The sequence below is a fragment of the Caloenas nicobarica genome, chromosome 16, assembly GCF_036013445.1.
Source record: "Caloenas nicobarica isolate bCalNic1 chromosome 16, bCalNic1.hap1, whole genome shotgun sequence".
Lineage (NCBI taxonomy): Eukaryota > Metazoa > Chordata > Aves > Columbiformes > Columbidae > Caloenas > Caloenas nicobarica.
In genome coordinates this window covers 7322706-7340938 of record NC_088260.1, presented here as the reverse complement: position 1 = coordinate 7340938, position 18233 = coordinate 7322706, and the positions used below count along the sequence as shown (strand labels likewise).

The following is an 18233-nucleotide window of genomic DNA, read 5'->3' as shown; positions in this document are numbered from 1 at the left end:
GTTAAAAATTTGTAAGCCTTCTCTGTTCCAGTGTCCTTCAGGAACAGGATGCCAGATAAAATGGAATTGAAATTGGGTGAATGGGTAACACAGGGAGGTCCCAGTCCTTGGAGAGGACAATGTCGCATGTGCTGTTAGACAGCATGGACAAGGAAGGGCTGCATGAACAATGACTTATAAAGGAATGATAGCAGCACTTGATGTCAGTAGCTCAGGCTGGGGAGGAAATATATGGAATTAATTAGAATTCTGGTCCTCCTGAAAAAAATTGTACGTTAAATTGAGTCGATTTCTATGAATCAGAATTTTTGGCTTAGCCCATCATAAACAAAGCAGTAGTAAAAACAAATACCCACCACAAGCATTTCCTTCTGGTTGTTCTTGGTAACTCTCCCATCACAGCGATCTCTAATTCCCTATTTATATACACGCAAGCATGCACACGTGTGCACACAGGCACATATACATACATATATTCACTGGCAACAAAATCATGTCTGCTCACAGCACTCTTGTGCAACCAAAATTCATGATCAGGAACTTCAGCAGAATATTTGTACCAAATAACTGAACATACTTATACATTGTATCTGTTAGGAGAAATGAAATAGTTCTACATTTACTATTTAAAAAAAAAGGCATAACACCAAACTAACAGAACACTGCTATTGTTTTTCAGCTTAAAAATTCTCAATTCACTAGGAATTCAGCTCAAATACGAATCTGGCACATTATTATGCTGTAATATTAAAATATACATGTAAAGCCGTGCTACTATGTAATCCTTTTTCTGCTTTAATATGTATCACAAAGGTCAAAAGTCTTTTAAGCATGTCCCTCATGTCAAAATCAACCTTACAGCTCTTTCTGATGGGAGGTTTCTGCACGCTGAAGGTGAGATGTGCCACATTGCATATTGATACAATAGTAAAAGTACAAACTGTGTTGTGTTGCTTCCTCTTTCAGACTGGCAAAATTGCTCCCTCCCTTTTAGATGTTTGAAGGTGTCACCCCATTACATAGCAGTGGTGTAAAGGTGCTACAAGGACAAGAATGTTTTCCCTCCTGCTGTTCCTGGCAAAGCAAGTGTAACTTTCTGTGATTTTGCTGGTGTGGGGTTTTGTGTTTTTTTTTTTTTTCCTGTTGGTTGGGTTTTTTTAGCAAAGAAGCACTGCCATTGCTAAAACGTCTCACAGGTCAGCACTAATAAGCCTTTGTAGAAGTTTAGACAATAGCTTTATAATGTACCCCTTTTTTTGTCCTTTGCTGTCAGCATGTAGATGAAAAAACAAAAAGCGGCTATCTTTCTGCATTCACCATTGTCAGCAAGCGACACTGCTTTTCCTTCCGGTTCCACGCTCTGTTTCTGTGTTTGTCTCTTTGCACGTTTGTGTCGCTCTGGGCGCGCGCTCCTTTCGCCCGCGTGGGTGTCCGACTGTGGGGGTGCGTGTGCGCGTCTCCTCGTGCTCCCGTCTCCGCCCAGGAATGCCTTGTGTGTGCGTGGGCGCCCGTGTCTGTCGCTGCGTGCCCGAGCGCACCTGTGCGAGCCCCGCTGCCTGTGCCCGGACCCCGAGCCCCGCTCTGCGCGGTCTCCAGCCCCGCCCCGGCGGGACGCGGCCCGGGGCGGGGGGTGCGCGCAGCCCGGCCGCAAAGCGGCTGTTCCTGCGGGTCGCGGGCCGCGCCGCCGCGGCTCCACCGTGCAGTCGTTCCTGCTGGGCGGGCGATGCATTTCCGCGGCTTTAGAATGACGCCCTAAACGGCAGCGTGCGGCACGGGCACCTGGCCGCCCGCGTCCCTCAGCGAGGCGCTGCTCGCGCGCAGCCATCTGGCGCGCGCCCGCGGCCCCACCGCGCCCGCGCAGAGCGGCCGCGCGCGGGCGGGAGCCGCACGGGGCTACTACGAAGTTCGTGGCGGTTTATTCCTGTTTACCCCCTCCCGCGCGCCTCACGGGATAAGCGACGCGCCGCACCTGCGCGCTCCCGTGCGCTGCCGCGCAACCCCCGCGGGACTCCGGGGCCGGCAGAGGGGCTGGCGGCCCGCAGAGCCCCAGGCTAGGCCGCGGGGCGGAGGGGCGCCTGCCCGGCCTCTCCCACGGCCGCAGCGGGGGGCCGGGTGCGAGAGGGCCGGGGGGAGCGAGGACGGCGGGGCGCGGCTCGCTGTGGGGCGGCCGAGCGGGGCGGGGCGGGTCGCAGGACCCTGCCTGCCAGGAGCCCTGTGCTGGCCGCGGGGCGAGCACCGGCAGCCCGAACCTGTCGGTGTCAAACATAAAAGCAGAAGTCGTGCGGTCCCGCGCCGCAGCAGGTTGGGGATGTCGGTCTCTATCCTTTCCTGTCACATGGCTGGTAATAGGATCCTTCATCTGCCACTCGGCACCTCGCCGGGGCGCAGTTACAGGACACATGCTGTAGGGCCTGCGCTTCCCGCACTTCGCGCTCGTCCCGGCCGCCCGTGACCGTCTCGGCCCCCGCAGCGCTGGGGCTGCCGCCTGCGAGCGCGGTGCGGACCGGCGGCCGCTGCCCATGGAACCCCCCGCCCTCGCCGCCGTGCTGGCGCTCTCGGGGCTGGCGCTGAGCTGCTGCCGCGAGCCCGCTCTCTCCGGTGAGTGACGCGTCGCGGGGCGCCGGGAGCGGGGCGCGTTGGGGGCTGCTCCCGACCTGCTGGCGGGGCTGAGCGGCGGCGGAGCTGGGCAGCGCCTCCGCGACCCCGCAGCCCCCCGCGGAAGGGCTCTGCCGCCCGGCAGCAGCTCCTCGAGGTCGCGACGACGTCCCTTCCTGCTCGCCGGGCCGGCGAACGGCTCGAAGCCGCTCATGCGAGCGTGCGGCGGCTGTTTTCGTGCGCGGTTTGCAGCGTGGGGGTGTTTGAGGGTCTCCTTGTGCTTGCTGAGCTGGGAGCTCGGAGAACTATATGAAGGCAGGAGGTATGAGGAGGATGAGCAGCACGTTTTTTTTGTTAAAGTGGCTTGGTAGCTGGCTCGGTAGAACAGGGGCATGTGCAGGGCGTGTGGGGCTCGGCTACGCTCGCTCCCTGGGGAACGAACGAAGCGGTGGCAGCAGGACAGCATCGGGGCTGCAGAGCCGGAGCTGGGAGGGCGGCCGTCCCGCCTGGCTGAGCGTGATGCCCTCACTCCCTTCCCTGTCAGGCACGGACCCTCTGACCTTTCAGGTTCTTGTTCAGCCGAGCAACCTGGGAAACCTGAAGCTTCACTACCTGTTAGGGTGATTTTTCACTTAAAATTTCTCTGCATCCTTTTGTCCTCGTCTCAGTTGATACTGATGATTTCGAGTACTACAGTTCTCCTCTCATAAATGTTGGCCCAGCTTTGCAAGATCTGAAGTGGCCGTTCCAGATGATCACAGTGTCACAGCCGTCAGATGTGTAGTCCTCCTGTATGCATTTTGCTTATTCTGATATTCGGTATTTTTTATAACATAGAATTTGCTCTACTTCATTTTGCCACGAACAGATACTTGCTCATCAAGATTTCATAGATGCACTTAATTAGATTTGGAAAATACTTACATAGACTTTATTGGGGGGGGAAAAGCACCTTTTACCAGAAAGAGGACTCAGAAGGTAAACTTTGTAGCTTCTCAGAAGTGATCTGAATTGAGTAAAACATGAGAATATTTTCTAATAAGCATATAGAAGGTTGCCTAGAGGGGGACATACCTAGACCACATCTAACAGTCTCTTCCCAGTTGCATTAGGACGTTTGGTGCACACAGTAGGTACTTCTTCCTTTGCTCAAGTTGAAGAATTTCTTGTAAGGTTTCTGAGCAGAACTGCAGACAGAACGCTCTATATGTTACTGTGTCCCTCACAGCAGACAGCATGACAGCAAGTGGAGGATGTATCCCAGTGTGAATGTTTGGTTCATAGGCTGCTGAGGGAATTCTGTTTACGCACCTGCACTTCCACCCTCAGCCAACTTCTAACTGCAGGCACTGGCAGCCACTAAAGGGGACAGAGATGCCTGAGCACAAGCAGCTGGGGCGGGGTGGATAGAGGAAGAATATATAATGCAAAGGAGAATGGATCTAGAAAGCACTGCCACCTGTGTGTCTTCTGTTAAAGAACCTGGCAACAGTGCAAATCTACACTTCAGCAAGGACCTGTAATTTATATGGCATGTACAAAATGTGCAGAATTGCTAATCTGCACAAACCATACCTCAGAATCAACTTCTTGACCCTTAGTCCCACAGGACTGAAACAGGATCAGCTGGGTCAGGTTGCATTTGAAGCTAGCAGAATTCTGAAATGACAGACATAAGTATTTATTTTGTAAGGCAGTTTGTCATACGGTATGATCTAATAACTATTCCCGTTTTATCAAATGCATGTCTTATGTTTCTTGTAAAATGCGGCCAAAATACATCATAGAATCATACATACTGCGTTACACTATCATTTGCTAAGATAGGAGAGAAACTTTAACTTCTGGAATTGCCCTATGAAAAATTACTGGAATTGTAAGAAATTAGAGTGAGTTAATAATCATTTGTGCAGGTTGTACTGTGTTACTTTTCACAGAATGTTTCTGCTTTGCTGTGTGATGTCTGGCAGTTTCTATTAATCTAAACACTGACATTTGCAGCATTGAGACTTCAGTCATACCGCATTTTTCAAGTGAATCAGAAATCAGAGATGGATGAATAGATTGCCTAACATTAAAGGACTGTCTAAATTTGATGAGTTTTATATTACAAGGCCAAAGAGAGAGAAATGCCTTTGGCAAATTTTTGTTTCAGTGAACAAATGTTATTTTATATAGTCAGTGCAAATGTTCTCACTACTAATTTCTTTATTTTTAGTGTTCATTTAGTTTCCACATCAGAAATGTAAATGATTATCAGTGTCTCTTTCCTTTTTCTGTTTTCTTTCCGTTTAGCAATACTGGATCACTATGTCCTTGGTTTTCTTCTGAGCGGAGTCTTTCCTTTGAGCTGCTGTTTCAGCCTGCTCTCACAAACCTTGTATCCCTTGTCACCTTTTTCTGCCTATGTCTTGCTGATTCAGAGAAGCAGTTCTACTTGATATACTTTAAGCAATCATCATAGAAATACTAAAAAAAACCCCAAAACATTTCTAACCAGACAGAAAAAGAAATACTTAGAGACTTCAGCATATCATGCTTGTACATGCACAGAGCGTAACTCAAAATCCAGAGTTATGTGAATGGATTTAGGCAGGATGGAGCCAAAGAAGTGGGAGGGAGGCAGGGATTACACGCTGCCAGCTGCGAAATTTGCATTCTTTGTCATATCACACCATAATGGTTGTGCAATTGACCACTCCCTCCATCCACACAGTGGCCATGGCCCATCCTGATAAAATTTCCGAAGGGATTCAGTCTGCCACGCTTGACAATGGAACAACAGTTTTAAAACTTCACAAAGAAAGAAAACAAATGGGTGTATTAAGGAACAGAAATTCTTAGGGGGCCACATCATGCATTCTTACTTTCAGTGATAAAGAATCACAAGACAAGTGTGTTTGCATCTTGTGGCTGAGGACTAGCCAGTAGCTGCAAAGCCGTGGCTAATATAGCATGTTTGTACTGTATGAATAAAAAGAAAAAAAGGTACAAACCACATACTTTTAAGTATTAGAAATAATGGTGACTGGCTCTCATGCTAATATCCTAATTCGCCTGCTTCCAACCTGTGCCAGAAAGGCTCTGGCCAGTCAGATACCCTTTACCTTTTTCTTTTTTTTTTTAAACAAAAAAGTAAAAGTGCTGAAAAAGTGGTAAGATTGAAGGTTAGTAATCAAGGTTTTGCAAGAATAGCAAGTTCACATATATAACAACTCACATACTGCTGGGGAGCACAAGTATGGAACTCTACATGTCTGTACATTCCCAGGAATGTACATTCTTACAAGTCGCACTTGAAGCTGGCTTACAGGACAGACCGGTGCTTAAGTCGAGATTTGATCGAATGTCACGTGAGTTTTCACTGTGACTAGTCTCTGGTTTGGACCAATGCTAAATTAGACTCTTGTTCTGACCAGCAAAAATAATTGCATTTGAGAACTTTAAAAGATTACATGTATATGTCTGTGTGTGTGTTTGTGTCTCTGTGTGAGAAACATTATTTTTAAACTACATGCAGAGTACCCCACCCTGCAAAGGAGAAATGATCAGCTAATCGAGTGCCCTCATGGGATCACATCAGAATTTAACTAGCTGATTTACCAAATGGGGGTTATTGTCTAGCAATTTTGAAAATTGCAATTTCAAAGAAAGATTGTTCTTTCCTGAGGTTTTTTCTTTATTTCCTATCAGCTGCTGTGGGTTTTTTTTACTGTTACAATATAGGTACCCAAGCCTGATAGTTTTGATAAGGACTTTCAATATATTAGTATTGATTGGAATAGTTAAGTATTGACATGTAAAAATGCTACACTGATTTTTCACTTGGGTAGGTCTAAACCAGCCTTATACTTCCCAAAAGTATTTATTTTGCATCATAACAATGCAGACTGAGATTTTTTTTCCTGACCAATCATATGGCAGTATGCAAATGAACCTTTGATTCAATCGATAAAACTGCATCTTCAAAGAAAACCATTGCACTGCTAAAAATATTTTTAATAATGACCACAGAAGCCATATTTGTCTCTTTGATCTCCTGAAGCTTCTTCTGGTTTTAATCAGTGTTCCCACATGAAGAACTGTGGCAACCTATGATAATAGAATCCCCATTCGCATCCATAGGGAAACAAGAATGTTCTCATCTGAAGAAGGTAATTTGGTGTTGTGCCCCTTCCACCCGTGGGCCCCTGCCTCTCTTACTGCTGGGGTATCTTGGCGTAACTTAAGTGGTTTCCGTCCTTTCCTCTGTGCGTTACTCTCTCATTGAAGTGTTTCTGCTGTCTAATTATACCCTTTCAATCAAATTAGAGACTGCAGCATCTGGTTAGTGCCTGTAACTGTTGCCATCTGCACCTAGATACAGTGCTTTCATTTAAGGAGGAGTGCTTAAATTGCAAGCTGTAGCAAGAACTAGGAGAACAGTTTAGGTAGACTGGAAATGACTTGAAACTCTGCTTAGAACACTATGCAAGCACATGCATCAAGCAACTGACACCTAGTCATTATCGGACCTGGCAACTTTGGTTCCGTATCCTTATATTCTGCTTAAGCATTTTTCTGACTCTTCTGAAACACTCTAAGAAAAACAAGTTAGAACTGAGCAGGCACTTATAGCATGTAAATTCAAGGAACCTTTATTTCTTGCTCCAGCTTTACAGAACATTTAATATTCTGGCTATCACACCACTGTAATGAAACACAAGATTTAAATAGCTACCATGTTCATTTACCTCTCATTAATCTGCAGATTTTAGAAGAAAACTTGCTTCTTGTTTGGCAGTTTTCAGTGAAATAGTAACAAGTTTGTCATTCTGGATTTTCAGTCTCAAAAGCTACGTACATGCCCCAAACTTAGAAAAGCACTCTAAGAAGTTATTTAAACCACTCTGAAACCTCCATCTCTTCAGTTTGCAATTTGTAATGTCATTAAATGTACGTCTTTGAGAAAACAGGGACTTTGAAGAATGCCCAGAACATTTAAAAGATTTCCCACTTGTCAGCCAGAAAAGGAAGAGTGTTTGACAAGTAGCTAGCTGGTTTTTTCTTGTTGTTGGGTTTTGGTGGTTGTTTTGTTTTCACCTTATTTGTACAGAAAGACAGCAGATGAAATTCAAATGTTTAAATTTTTTCTGTCTTTAGTAATGTGGCACAAAATGAGAGTTTCTCAGGTAACTGGGCCTCTTGCCATTAAGGACTTAAGAGATTAAAACCAATATTTGGAAGTCCGTCTTAGAAAACCATTGGAAGCCAGTGCAGACTCTGAAATGTCAGTGTTTTATCATCAGTGCTTCATTCATTAAAAAGTCAGTCTGTTATATTCTGCACTACCTTAATTTTTCAAATGATCCTGAAGTGGCGCCCATGTGGAGTGCAGGCAGCCATACAGTCCCAAAGTAAAAAAGGCATAAATGATCATTGTAAGGTCCCTACATCGAAGAAGAAACCGAGACAGATGGAAAAAATTTCTACTACAGCTGCTGTTTGATCTTCCAAATGTTGATCTGGCTCTAATAAAACTAATTGTGAACCTGTATCACACACTGAGCATTCACTCGTAGTGGACAACCATCCCCAGGCTTATTTTCTGTTTTTTCTTTCTAGCAGTTGCCACTCAATACATACTTACCTAGTCTCAGTATTCATTTAAAAAAATGAGTTATTTTTCTGTCAACCATGGCACCTGATGTGTTGAAAACAAAACAGCCATGAGGACACACTGCTGTCCATGTTTTCTCACTGAGGCTAATAAACATTATCCTTAACAAGACTTCTTGGAACCGTCGAGCTTTTCATGACTAGAACTACTGCAGTGGTTCTATTAATTCTGTTTGCAGATATCCCCACGAAGCAGTAGAAGCAGCAGGGTCATTAGGCAGTTAATAGAGTGAAATCATCACAGACATTGATTTCAGTCACGGATTTGACACAAGCCTGCACTTCAGACCATGTCTGAGACCCAGCTGACTGGGATCTTAGAAACGTGAGGAGGTCGGCGACTTCAAGATTTGAATGATCACCGCTTTCTCCGTGTACTGTCTAAAACCGTGGTGATTTAATATAGGCTTGTGGTTGATGGGATGGTTTAAACTGAGCCTTGGGTGCGTGAACAGAAACCGGGTGACAGATCTGTCAAGCTGGAGGAAGCCGTCAGCTCTGGCTTCCACAAAGCGCCTGGTTTTCCCGCGCTGTCTGCTGTTCGTACAGGACTTGGGTACAGTGCAAGTTCTGTCATAGTATACCGTAGTCTTACAAAACTTTAAGGAATAAGGCTTGATGAAATTCATAGAACTGGTATTAATTTCCTTGAGTCACAGTTCTAATGTTAGATTCCAAGCAAAGGGCTTCATAACCTAAAGTAACATGTAGATATCCACTAACATAAGGCAGTTGGGTCCGGTGGGAGCCAGAAAAATAAAGGAGAGGTGGCTGGTTTTAGTTGTTTTATCCTCCCCCCCAGCCCCTTCTACATGATCATAACCTACCAAAGAGAAATCGGGTGATTTGAGTAATCCCAAGAGTTTTACCAAGAGCATTCAGTCCAGTAGTTTCCGACCGTTTTATTTAGAGGACCACTTCTGGATTAGTTCTGTGCAGACAAATCTGGCTGACCTTTAAGCTCATCTTTTCACAGAATTATTGCACCAGAGGTGTAAGCGGAAAAGAAGGATAGAGGTTCTAACCTCCTCCAGAATCTCTTAGGACTTTTGTTTTAAAGTACAGCCTACAGATTTGAAATGGAGAGGACAGTGGTCTGTCTACAGATAAAGCATCTGCTTTGCACTTTCAACATATTGGGAATAGTAATTTCATAGTGAGATCACTAGGGTAGTGTCTTGGCTCTCGTGCAGCAAAATATGGTGAAATTACTATGTGTGATAAATAGAAGAATTCATCCAAGATATTGAATATGCTGAGATGTCTGTATCTGTGTTACTAGTAATTGTATAGAAAACAGTAAAAAATTCATCTCAGCAGGTCTCAAAGCTCATTGTTCAAGACAAAAGAACGTAGGACCCAGGACTTGATTTTTAAATGCCAATATTTACTTGAAAAGATTGCATTCCAATGCTATGGCAAAATTATTACTAATCATTAACAGAATGAAAATTTCCTGGCAAATTCATACACAAAAAGTGTGCATTTCATTTGGTAACAGCTGCTACATTGCAGAACTTAAAGTTTTCATTTCAGTTTTTGTGTGATAATCAATGATTTTATGTGGTATCTCACTGCCTCCTCCTTCCACATCTAGACGCTAGCAAAGCCAGGGGAGCTTCATTACAGCTCTGCTGGCACATTTTTCCTAAATCTCTTGGTAATGCTAAAGAACACAGGAGACACTCTTACAGCTACCTGTTGTCTTGGGAGCAAAAAACTACAGCTAGAGGAATGAAGAGAGCTCTGACTCTTGTGCAATGTCCTTAAAGTACAAGTGCAATGAAGTTTGAAGAAAAACATATATATATATATATATATATAAAAGCTGACACGAAAATGAAAGGCAGTTGCTACTGCAAGTTAAAGCATGGACCAGTCTTAGCAGATATTCAAATGGGCTGATGTTAATTTCAGTTTAGTCTGTGTACCAGGTTACATTCAGGTATTGTAGCATTCCTTGCATTTCTAAGTAGATGTTAGTACATATTGCTTCTCATTTAGAATTGAGAAGCAAAAAATAATAGCACTAAGCTGAAGTAGGCATCTTTTCTGGATGTATTTATCACAAATTCACCAGCTTATATTTTTCAGTTATGACATAGAAAAACTTTTACATTAACTGCAAAGCAAGAGAGGTGTTGAAGAAAGTTGCAAAACTGTGGTGACTTCAAAGTGGGTTTTTTTTCATGTGCTTATGCAAAGATGTGTGGTGGCCTGAGTACTGGAAACTCAGATTTGCATTTTAAAGTAAAGGTATGTAGTTCACCTGCATGGCTAAGGCAGCCAGGTAAATTACAGTAAGGAGGAGTATTCACTTGAAGCTTGTTTTTGTAAAATTAGGTAGCTTTCTGTCCGTGAATGATAGCACTATACATTAAAGGCTGTGCAGACACCTATGTGCCTTCAGCAACACAATTCCATTTCATAGAAATCCCAACTTGCCTAGGCATGAAAATGTGCAGTGAAGGCACAGAAACATCAGCTTTCATGTGCTGTGTAATAAAACTGTGAAATAATCGTTATAATTGCACCATTCTGCTGTTTGTGGGCCCAGACTAAACTAATTTCAAGGGCATGGTTTTAATAATACATCTTCCCTTCTCCCACAGTATTTCTAAATAAATAAAAAAAGGTGTACTGTTAATATCAGGTTTAAGCTGGGGTGTGTGGTGGTTTTTTTTTCCTCTTCCAACTGCAGCCACACAGGTTTCTCCAGCCTTGTTTTCTAAGTACATTTCGTGAGGGACACCTGAGATCAGCACACTCCACTTCAGAGCACTCTCCCTTCCCCTCGGGGCAGCAGAACATCTCTGCAGCTGTTACTGGTTTCTACAGAGAACACTATCAGATAAAACAGAAGGTTGCACAGCCTGCAGTTAGTAAGAAGCATTTGCGACTTTCCCCAGTAATGCTACTCAGTACAAATAAATGCTTATATATAATGAGCAGTTTTAATTCTGTCATGAACTGTTGTATTTTAATACTATTTTAAAAGCCATGCATGGATGATAAATCTTACCCAGTATTAATTATAAACAGGATGGCCTTATTTATTGTACAGTAATTATGATGTGTGTTTCTGGAAGATGATCACAGAATCACAGGCCGGTTGAGGTTGGCAGGGACCTCTGGAGCTCATCATCTTGTTCAATGCCTCTCTCAGGCACTATCACCTCAAGTGGGCTGCCCAGGACCATGCCCAGATGGCTTCTGAATATCTCCAAGGATGGATTACAACCTCTCTGGGCAAACTGTTCCTGTGCTCAGTCACCCTCATAGTCCATAACTTAATCAAAAATGTTTTGCATTTTTAGTAAAGGTAAATTTTTTCGTGCATAAGAATATTTATTTGATCAGAAGATGTCATCAATAAGGCACGGCAAAGCCAGGCAGCATGAGATTTGTAGTTCAGTTGAGAAGGGGATAGTGTATTTAATGACTAGAGAAATCATTCTCTACTTTGATTTCTAACTTGCTGAGTATTAGGAAGCTAGGAAAACAAACATAAATGGGAGAAAATGTGAGGCACAGGAATGCTGACCTGTAAGTTTTAATCTAAAAGCATAAATGCTTTAGTAGCAAATCACAGTATCATGATTATACTTTACCAAAGAAGGTCCCTTTCTAAGGTAATTCAGGCCAGAGGAAAAAATGCCTAAGAATTTTTCAAAATCAGGATGTAAACGTTTGCAAGATCCATGCCTACAAAGTCTTTCACATTATAAAGTTCAGATATTCACCATTTTAGTTAAACTGGCATAAGATTATGGGTATTATGCTGACAAGTGGCGGGCTGATAACATCATCTAAATTTATTTTTTGAAAATTAACAAGTTACAGATTTGTCCTAATGAGTAAAACATGGGGAAAACTGTAAAAATGTAGTATACTTATCCAGAACATGCATGTTGGTTGTATTAAACACTCTTCAGACCTGTCTTATACATTGTTTCTAAAGTAATGAAATAATAATCTCTTCAATAGCTGTTTGAGAGAAAACTTAGATCCCAGACAGCATCTTTAGTTGCCTAAACAATGCAGGAAACATATTAATGAAAAGAAACTTGGTCTTTTGGGGATGGGGTCGAGGCTGAGGGAAGAACAACTGAAAACTAAACCTACATTCATTCTTTCTCTTTTTCCATTTCTTCCTAGAATGCTATACAGCAAACGGGGCTGACTATCGTGGCACTCAGAACCAGACCTCCCAATATGCGGGGAAACCTTGTCTGTTTTGGAATGAGACCTTTGAGCATCCTTACAACACTTTGAAATATCCCAATGGGGAGGGAGGGCTTGGAGAGCATAACTACTGCAGGTAAGAAATATCTCATTGCTACTAATGTTGCCAATATACCCAGTGTTACTTTAAACAGTTGACACAAAATTAAGAAACTTCCTGTAATACAGTGAAGAATGTCAGAACCATGGATATCTAACAGGTTTTGTTTTATCCTGTAATCAGTACCCTGGATCTACAAGAACCATTAGTAGAATAACTTTTTCAACCCAGCTCTAACCCAAAGTCCATATCATACATCCAAGCTATAATTTGGCATGATGAAGAAAGACTAGAGATTACTTAAATGAAAAGGTGGAGATCATAAAAAAATTGATCCAAGTCAGAAGTACAGAAGCACTAATGAATGTCTGTAGGAGTCTCTGGAACATGGTTTTTATCCTTATCCAAAAGCCTGGTTCTGTTATGCACTATGTTTCCAAGTCTTGTGCTTATGAAAGTTATGTAGTCACTAAGAATTCTCAGTGAGCATAAGCTGTTTATTATTTGAATTCAGAAGCTCAGCTGTCAGTGGTTACAATACCAGCTCAAACCAGAGCAGATCCACTTTAATTTCCTTGCCTTCTAGAGAAGTCCTCTGTAACTCTGGATAGAACTCCGAACGAAACTTAAATAAGAACTTCAGAATTTAGAAGCCAAATAACATCCTAATTTCAGAGATGTTTAGGCTCTGCAGGCTATTTTCAGCCTGCAACATTTAACTTTGTTGTGCCTCAGGAAGTGACATGCACTTCTGCCTTTGCAGGACTGACCAGCTAGGTTTTTATGCCCATCTATACTTCCTATGGAAATAGGTGGGGAATAACGTAGTAGATACATTCCTGAAACAGTGATAATCATCAGCTCATCTACGATGCATATGAAGTTAAGTGGTATATCTGCTTATTGGGTAATGGGGACAGAAATGTTTAAACCAAGAGATTAAGACTTGAGTTACCTGCGGCATAGCAAGAAAAGCTCTAATATCTCCTTCATTAGAACGTTCAAACACACCCCCAATTCTCCTGGAAGATGCCTTTACTTAGCAGGTTATAGCTTTCTAGGATAGAGCCTATACACTTGCCACCTTCATATTGAAATTGTTTCACTGTAAGCAATGTAAATCAGGATAAATGAGGCAAAATTAATATGGAGGAGTTCAGCACAATTGCTGTGTCACAAACATAGGGTCCTACTTCTCGATTCAAGAACTTTTCCATATTTAATTGGAAATAGACATTCCAGAAAATCTGACAGAGGCAGAGCCAGCCAGTTTTTGGAGCGTAAGAAGGCACAGAAAAGAGGTCTTGTGACACGCAGCAGACAGGTGACCACGTTGATGAAAGGACTCAGTGGCACTTCCAGTCTATTTGATGACTCAGGAGGATATTTCTCACTGAAGAACATTGGTGAAGGACAGGGAAGAAAAGGAATTACTCAGGACCTTTTGCAGTGGCTATGGCAGTGCTTCAAAAATAACACTGTTCAATGTGTTGCACCAGCGGATTCTGTTTTCAGTCATAGAAGGAGAAAGCGTTATTGCCAAGCTCTGAACTGACCGTCTTTTGAATCAGTTCAGCGTCGTACAGGAGCAAATAAAAATACACCACCTACGAGACAAACTCCATAGAAGTTGGGAAATCTCTTTAGAAAATGGCCTGGAAACCAGATAAACCCATTGAGCTGTCTGGTGTCGGATCCAGATGGGCAGGTGAGCACTGGGAGGACTGTCTCCCTATCAAAAGCATTTCCCGCCAGCTTCGCAGCTTGCCCATGTCCAACACCACCAAATGCATAACAATTCTCATAACATGGAGAGAGCTGTGTCTCTCAGTATGCGTACTAATACAAAGCTATAAAAAGGCTAGTGCTCACTGAATTATCCCTGAAACAAACAGAACCAAAAACGTAATGCTGATCGTTGCTGTGTGGCAATATCCTAGACAAGCTGTATCTACAGGGTCTCACTTTTGGCAGTCATCTCTGGCTGATCCTTACGTTTAGTACAAAGCAAAACATGTACAAGCTATGCAAAATGTGCATAACAAACAATGTTATCCAAGTTTATAACTTTATTTAGCAAATGAGAATTTGCTGTTACAAGGGGCAAGATGCCTATAATCCCATATATAAGACTGAGAAATTACTTGATTACCCAATACAGCTTTTTAACCTTAATCTGCTGTTAGATTATCCTCTCTGAGATGGAGTTTGAGTGGAAGGTTTACCATTTCCTTCCTTATGCTATATCACTTGGCCCAGGAATATTCTCACAGCTTTATGGAATGATGATCCTAACTATGGAATGCTTTTTAACTTCACATTCTGTCGGAAAAAAAGCTTGGAAAGTCACCGTTTCAGGAGTGTCAGAGCATATCTTTAGCATGCAAACCTTGTCGAGACCTTGTGAGTGAAGATTTTGCTGTTTTAGCTCTTTCTCTGCCATTCATTTGCGTGGTGACAACGGACGAGTTCTTCCCTTCTCTGAGGCAACACATGTCTCGCAAGGCTTTCTTAAGGCATCGTACATTGCTTTGAGGCTCAATTTTAGGGACAAAATTTGAACAATCTAATTTTACACTTGAATCATTAATTAGAAGCACGTTATCTCTCCATGGGTGGTCGTTACTTGGAATACTTTGTTTACTGCAAGGCACCCTGTTAAGATGGAAATGCCTCATAATGTTCCACTAAACCTCATTTCAGCCGTAACGAAACTGTGCAGACTGAAGTTTTTGGAGATTTTGAAAGACACTCAGTTGTTTTCTAACTGTATGCACTTTTGAGGTTCAAGGCAAAGTTCTCTGCAATTTCCTTGCATTTTATGCGGAGTGCTATTACCTTGATGCAATTACAGACATCTGATTTCTGTCACACAGGTGTATTCCATGCAGGTGTGTAATTTCCAGTACAAGCTTTCCTTGACTTTAGTCTTCTACTTTCTTTAGCCACTGGAAGCTCTGCCATTACACCTAAATTCCTAGAACACTAGTCTTAGGCTTTCCTCCTCTGCTATTTTTACTAGTCTGTTTGAAAGCCTAGCCAGCAGCGTTTTGGTCAGCCAAAATGAATTCAACTCACCAATTGTCTTCAACATTCTGTTATTTGACCAAAAAAACATCCCCAGCAGTTTTGAAATGGCATCTCCCGCAAAGAGTTGTTAACGTGCCCAAATGACAACATGCAACTGAACTGACACTTCAGTGTAGGGGGTGTCTCATTAATAGAATTCATGCCAAAGTACATGATAAAAAGATGGCAGTTGGCCCTAGTTACAAGAAAAGATTGTATTTCAACCTGATTGTCCAAAATAACAATTTATTATCTTAAACTGATCTTTTCATTTTGGATTTAAAAAGTGTACATAGAAAAAAACTTTAAATAACCCAATGACTAATTAGAAATGATATAGGAATGTAAATGATGCTACAACAGCAAAGAATAATTATGGACACATAAGGAATTATCTCATCCATCAAGATATCAGATCACTGGAATAGATTTATTTAGCTGTACTGGGATAAGGAGTCTGGACTATTTTGTACCAAGGCAAAAATGAAGGAACGTGTACACAGGATGTGAGGCTGAAAATCTTCCTTTCAATGCTGTCCAGATAGCTCTGCACCTTTTAGACTTAAAGAAAAAAAGAAGTTATGTTTCAGACATTAGTAGCATTTTATGCTTGCTATGTACTGTAATAACCAAAGTTATCTGAACTTCCTGACCACTTTTGCATTTTTCTTGGTATGTAAGTCCAACAGGTCAAAAATTCAAAAGGTATTAGAGCAAAAAAAATGATGACGTTGAAGCTTATTAAGATTTATTTTTATGTGGGTTTTGGCTATATTTGATACCTTTTCACGCACTGTCTCTATTTTTTCTTTTTTAGGAACCCTGATGGGGATGTCAGCCCATGGTGCTACATTGCAGAGCACGAGGATGGAGTATATTGGAAATACTGTGAGATTCCCTCCTGCCGAAGTAAGAGCACCATGCAGGTTTTTTTTAGGCCTGCATCTCTTGTTGAACAGGGATGGGCAGTTATACAACAGCAGGTAGTGATTTTCAAACAGAAACTAGGATAAGGCCAATCATTTCCAGACTGAGCAATATTTTAAACAGGTCTCTAGAGTTAATGACAAGCTTACTGAATTGTTCCTCCATCGCTATCCTTTTCATCTCATCTCAGAATTACTGGATTGTGTTATTTATAAATAATACCAGACAGAGAATCACTCAAAACTTATGAAGTACTTGCTTGTTCTTTGAATCCATAGAAATATGTCATTCATTTCTTAAAATCTAGGGGATAAAAATGATTAGGAAATTATTCATTCATTTTTTTTACCAGGTATGTATGTGTCCATCATTTGCAATTAGCTTGTAAATTGGATGGCATTAGTTTAATTTGTATAACACACCATACACCAAATTGCTTGGAAGAAATAAAGGCAATATGAGGAGACACAGGGAAAAGATGGCTATTTGTTAAGTATATGGGAGTTCTGGGCTGGAGCATATACTTTGCATCGCTGTGAAAACACAAACTGGACCTGGTGTTGTGTTTTGTTTGGGTTTTTTTGTTTGCTTGGTTTTGGTTTTTGGATTTTGTTTGTGTGGGGTTTTGGTTTTTGTTCTTTGGCTTTTTTTTTAACATCACAAGCTATTCACCTGAAGATTCCTTCCAATATTTTGTTACTTACCTTGTCCAAAATGTGGAGGTTTTGTCATGATTCATGTAAAAAATTTTCATTCCTGAATGCCCAGTATAAACTACTTTTAAAATATGCCTAAATATTAAAAAAAATCCAATTTTTTATGTTAACGAGTAGCCATAAATACATATTTTATTTAGTCTAATCATTAATGCCTTTACTTGGTTTCCTAACTTCTTCTGTGCTAGTACTATTTCTAAGGGATAACTTACATGTAAACTGTTAAGCATAAGAGCAGTTGTCCTTACGTAGGCGTACTTCCGATTGGAAGAAATCTATTTCTTACTTGAAGTTAAGAAAACAAAATCAAACAAAAATGAATCTAAAGTGATTTTTTACTTTGCCCACAGTTTTCTTTTTTCACAAATGTGAGAGAGTGATTCACATTTTACAAATACAGAAGTGGGACCTTAAGTTGTTTGACTTTCACCTACACGTAAATACAGATTAAAGAGTCTAATTTGAATAACACAAAATCATTCAACACTCTACTCATTGTTCAGAGGACATCTTACTCTTATTTTTCTAACATACCAGGTCCTATTTAGGAAACATGACCCTCCTAATTAAGAAATTTATCTTGGTCTAAAGTGAAAGAATTTGCATTTTCTTTAAAGACCACAGATGTTAACAAATTCTCTGGATATGGCACCAGTAAAAAAGCTGAAAGGCAAATTCTCTCCACTCCATTTGTTCTACACAAAGGGTCCTTTTAAAAACAGCCTCACTCGTTTTCTCTGTGGTGGGGAGCAGAGGATTTAAACTTGGACACTTACTTGCACAGATAATCCAGACTTATATTTACAAAATGTCCTTTTGACCAGTAGCAGCTGCTTCAAGCATTGCACTGAAACTGGATACTAGAAAAAGGAATTGCAGCAATTTAGAACAAACTGTACATAGCAAGCCCATCCAAGTCTTAATACAAACCTCATGGTTTATGAAGCTGTGTAAGTAAAAAAAACTTTTATTTTTTACCAGAT

General features: G+C 41.7%; 1 protein-coding gene across 8 annotated transcripts in view; it reads left to right on the top strand.

Annotated features, from left to right (window-relative positions):
• KREMEN1 (kringle containing transmembrane protein 1) overlaps nt 1-18233 on the top strand; it is a 60316-nt gene that overhangs the window by 24575 nt on the left and 17508 nt on the right. For 5 of the 8 annotated variants that reach the window (XM_065646035.1, XM_065646034.1, XM_065646033.1 and 2 more), the window contains 2 exons: nt 12412-12574; nt 16425-16516. In XM_065646035.1, the coding sequence (XP_065502107.1) occupies nt 12412-12574; nt 16425-16516 (255 nt within the window). Of the gene's footprint in view, nt 1-966; nt 1030-2422; nt 2599-12411; nt 12575-16424; nt 16517-18233 lie in introns of those variants that run through there. The other 3 variants (XM_065646040.1, XM_065646039.1, XM_065646038.1) reach the window with 3 other exon arrangements.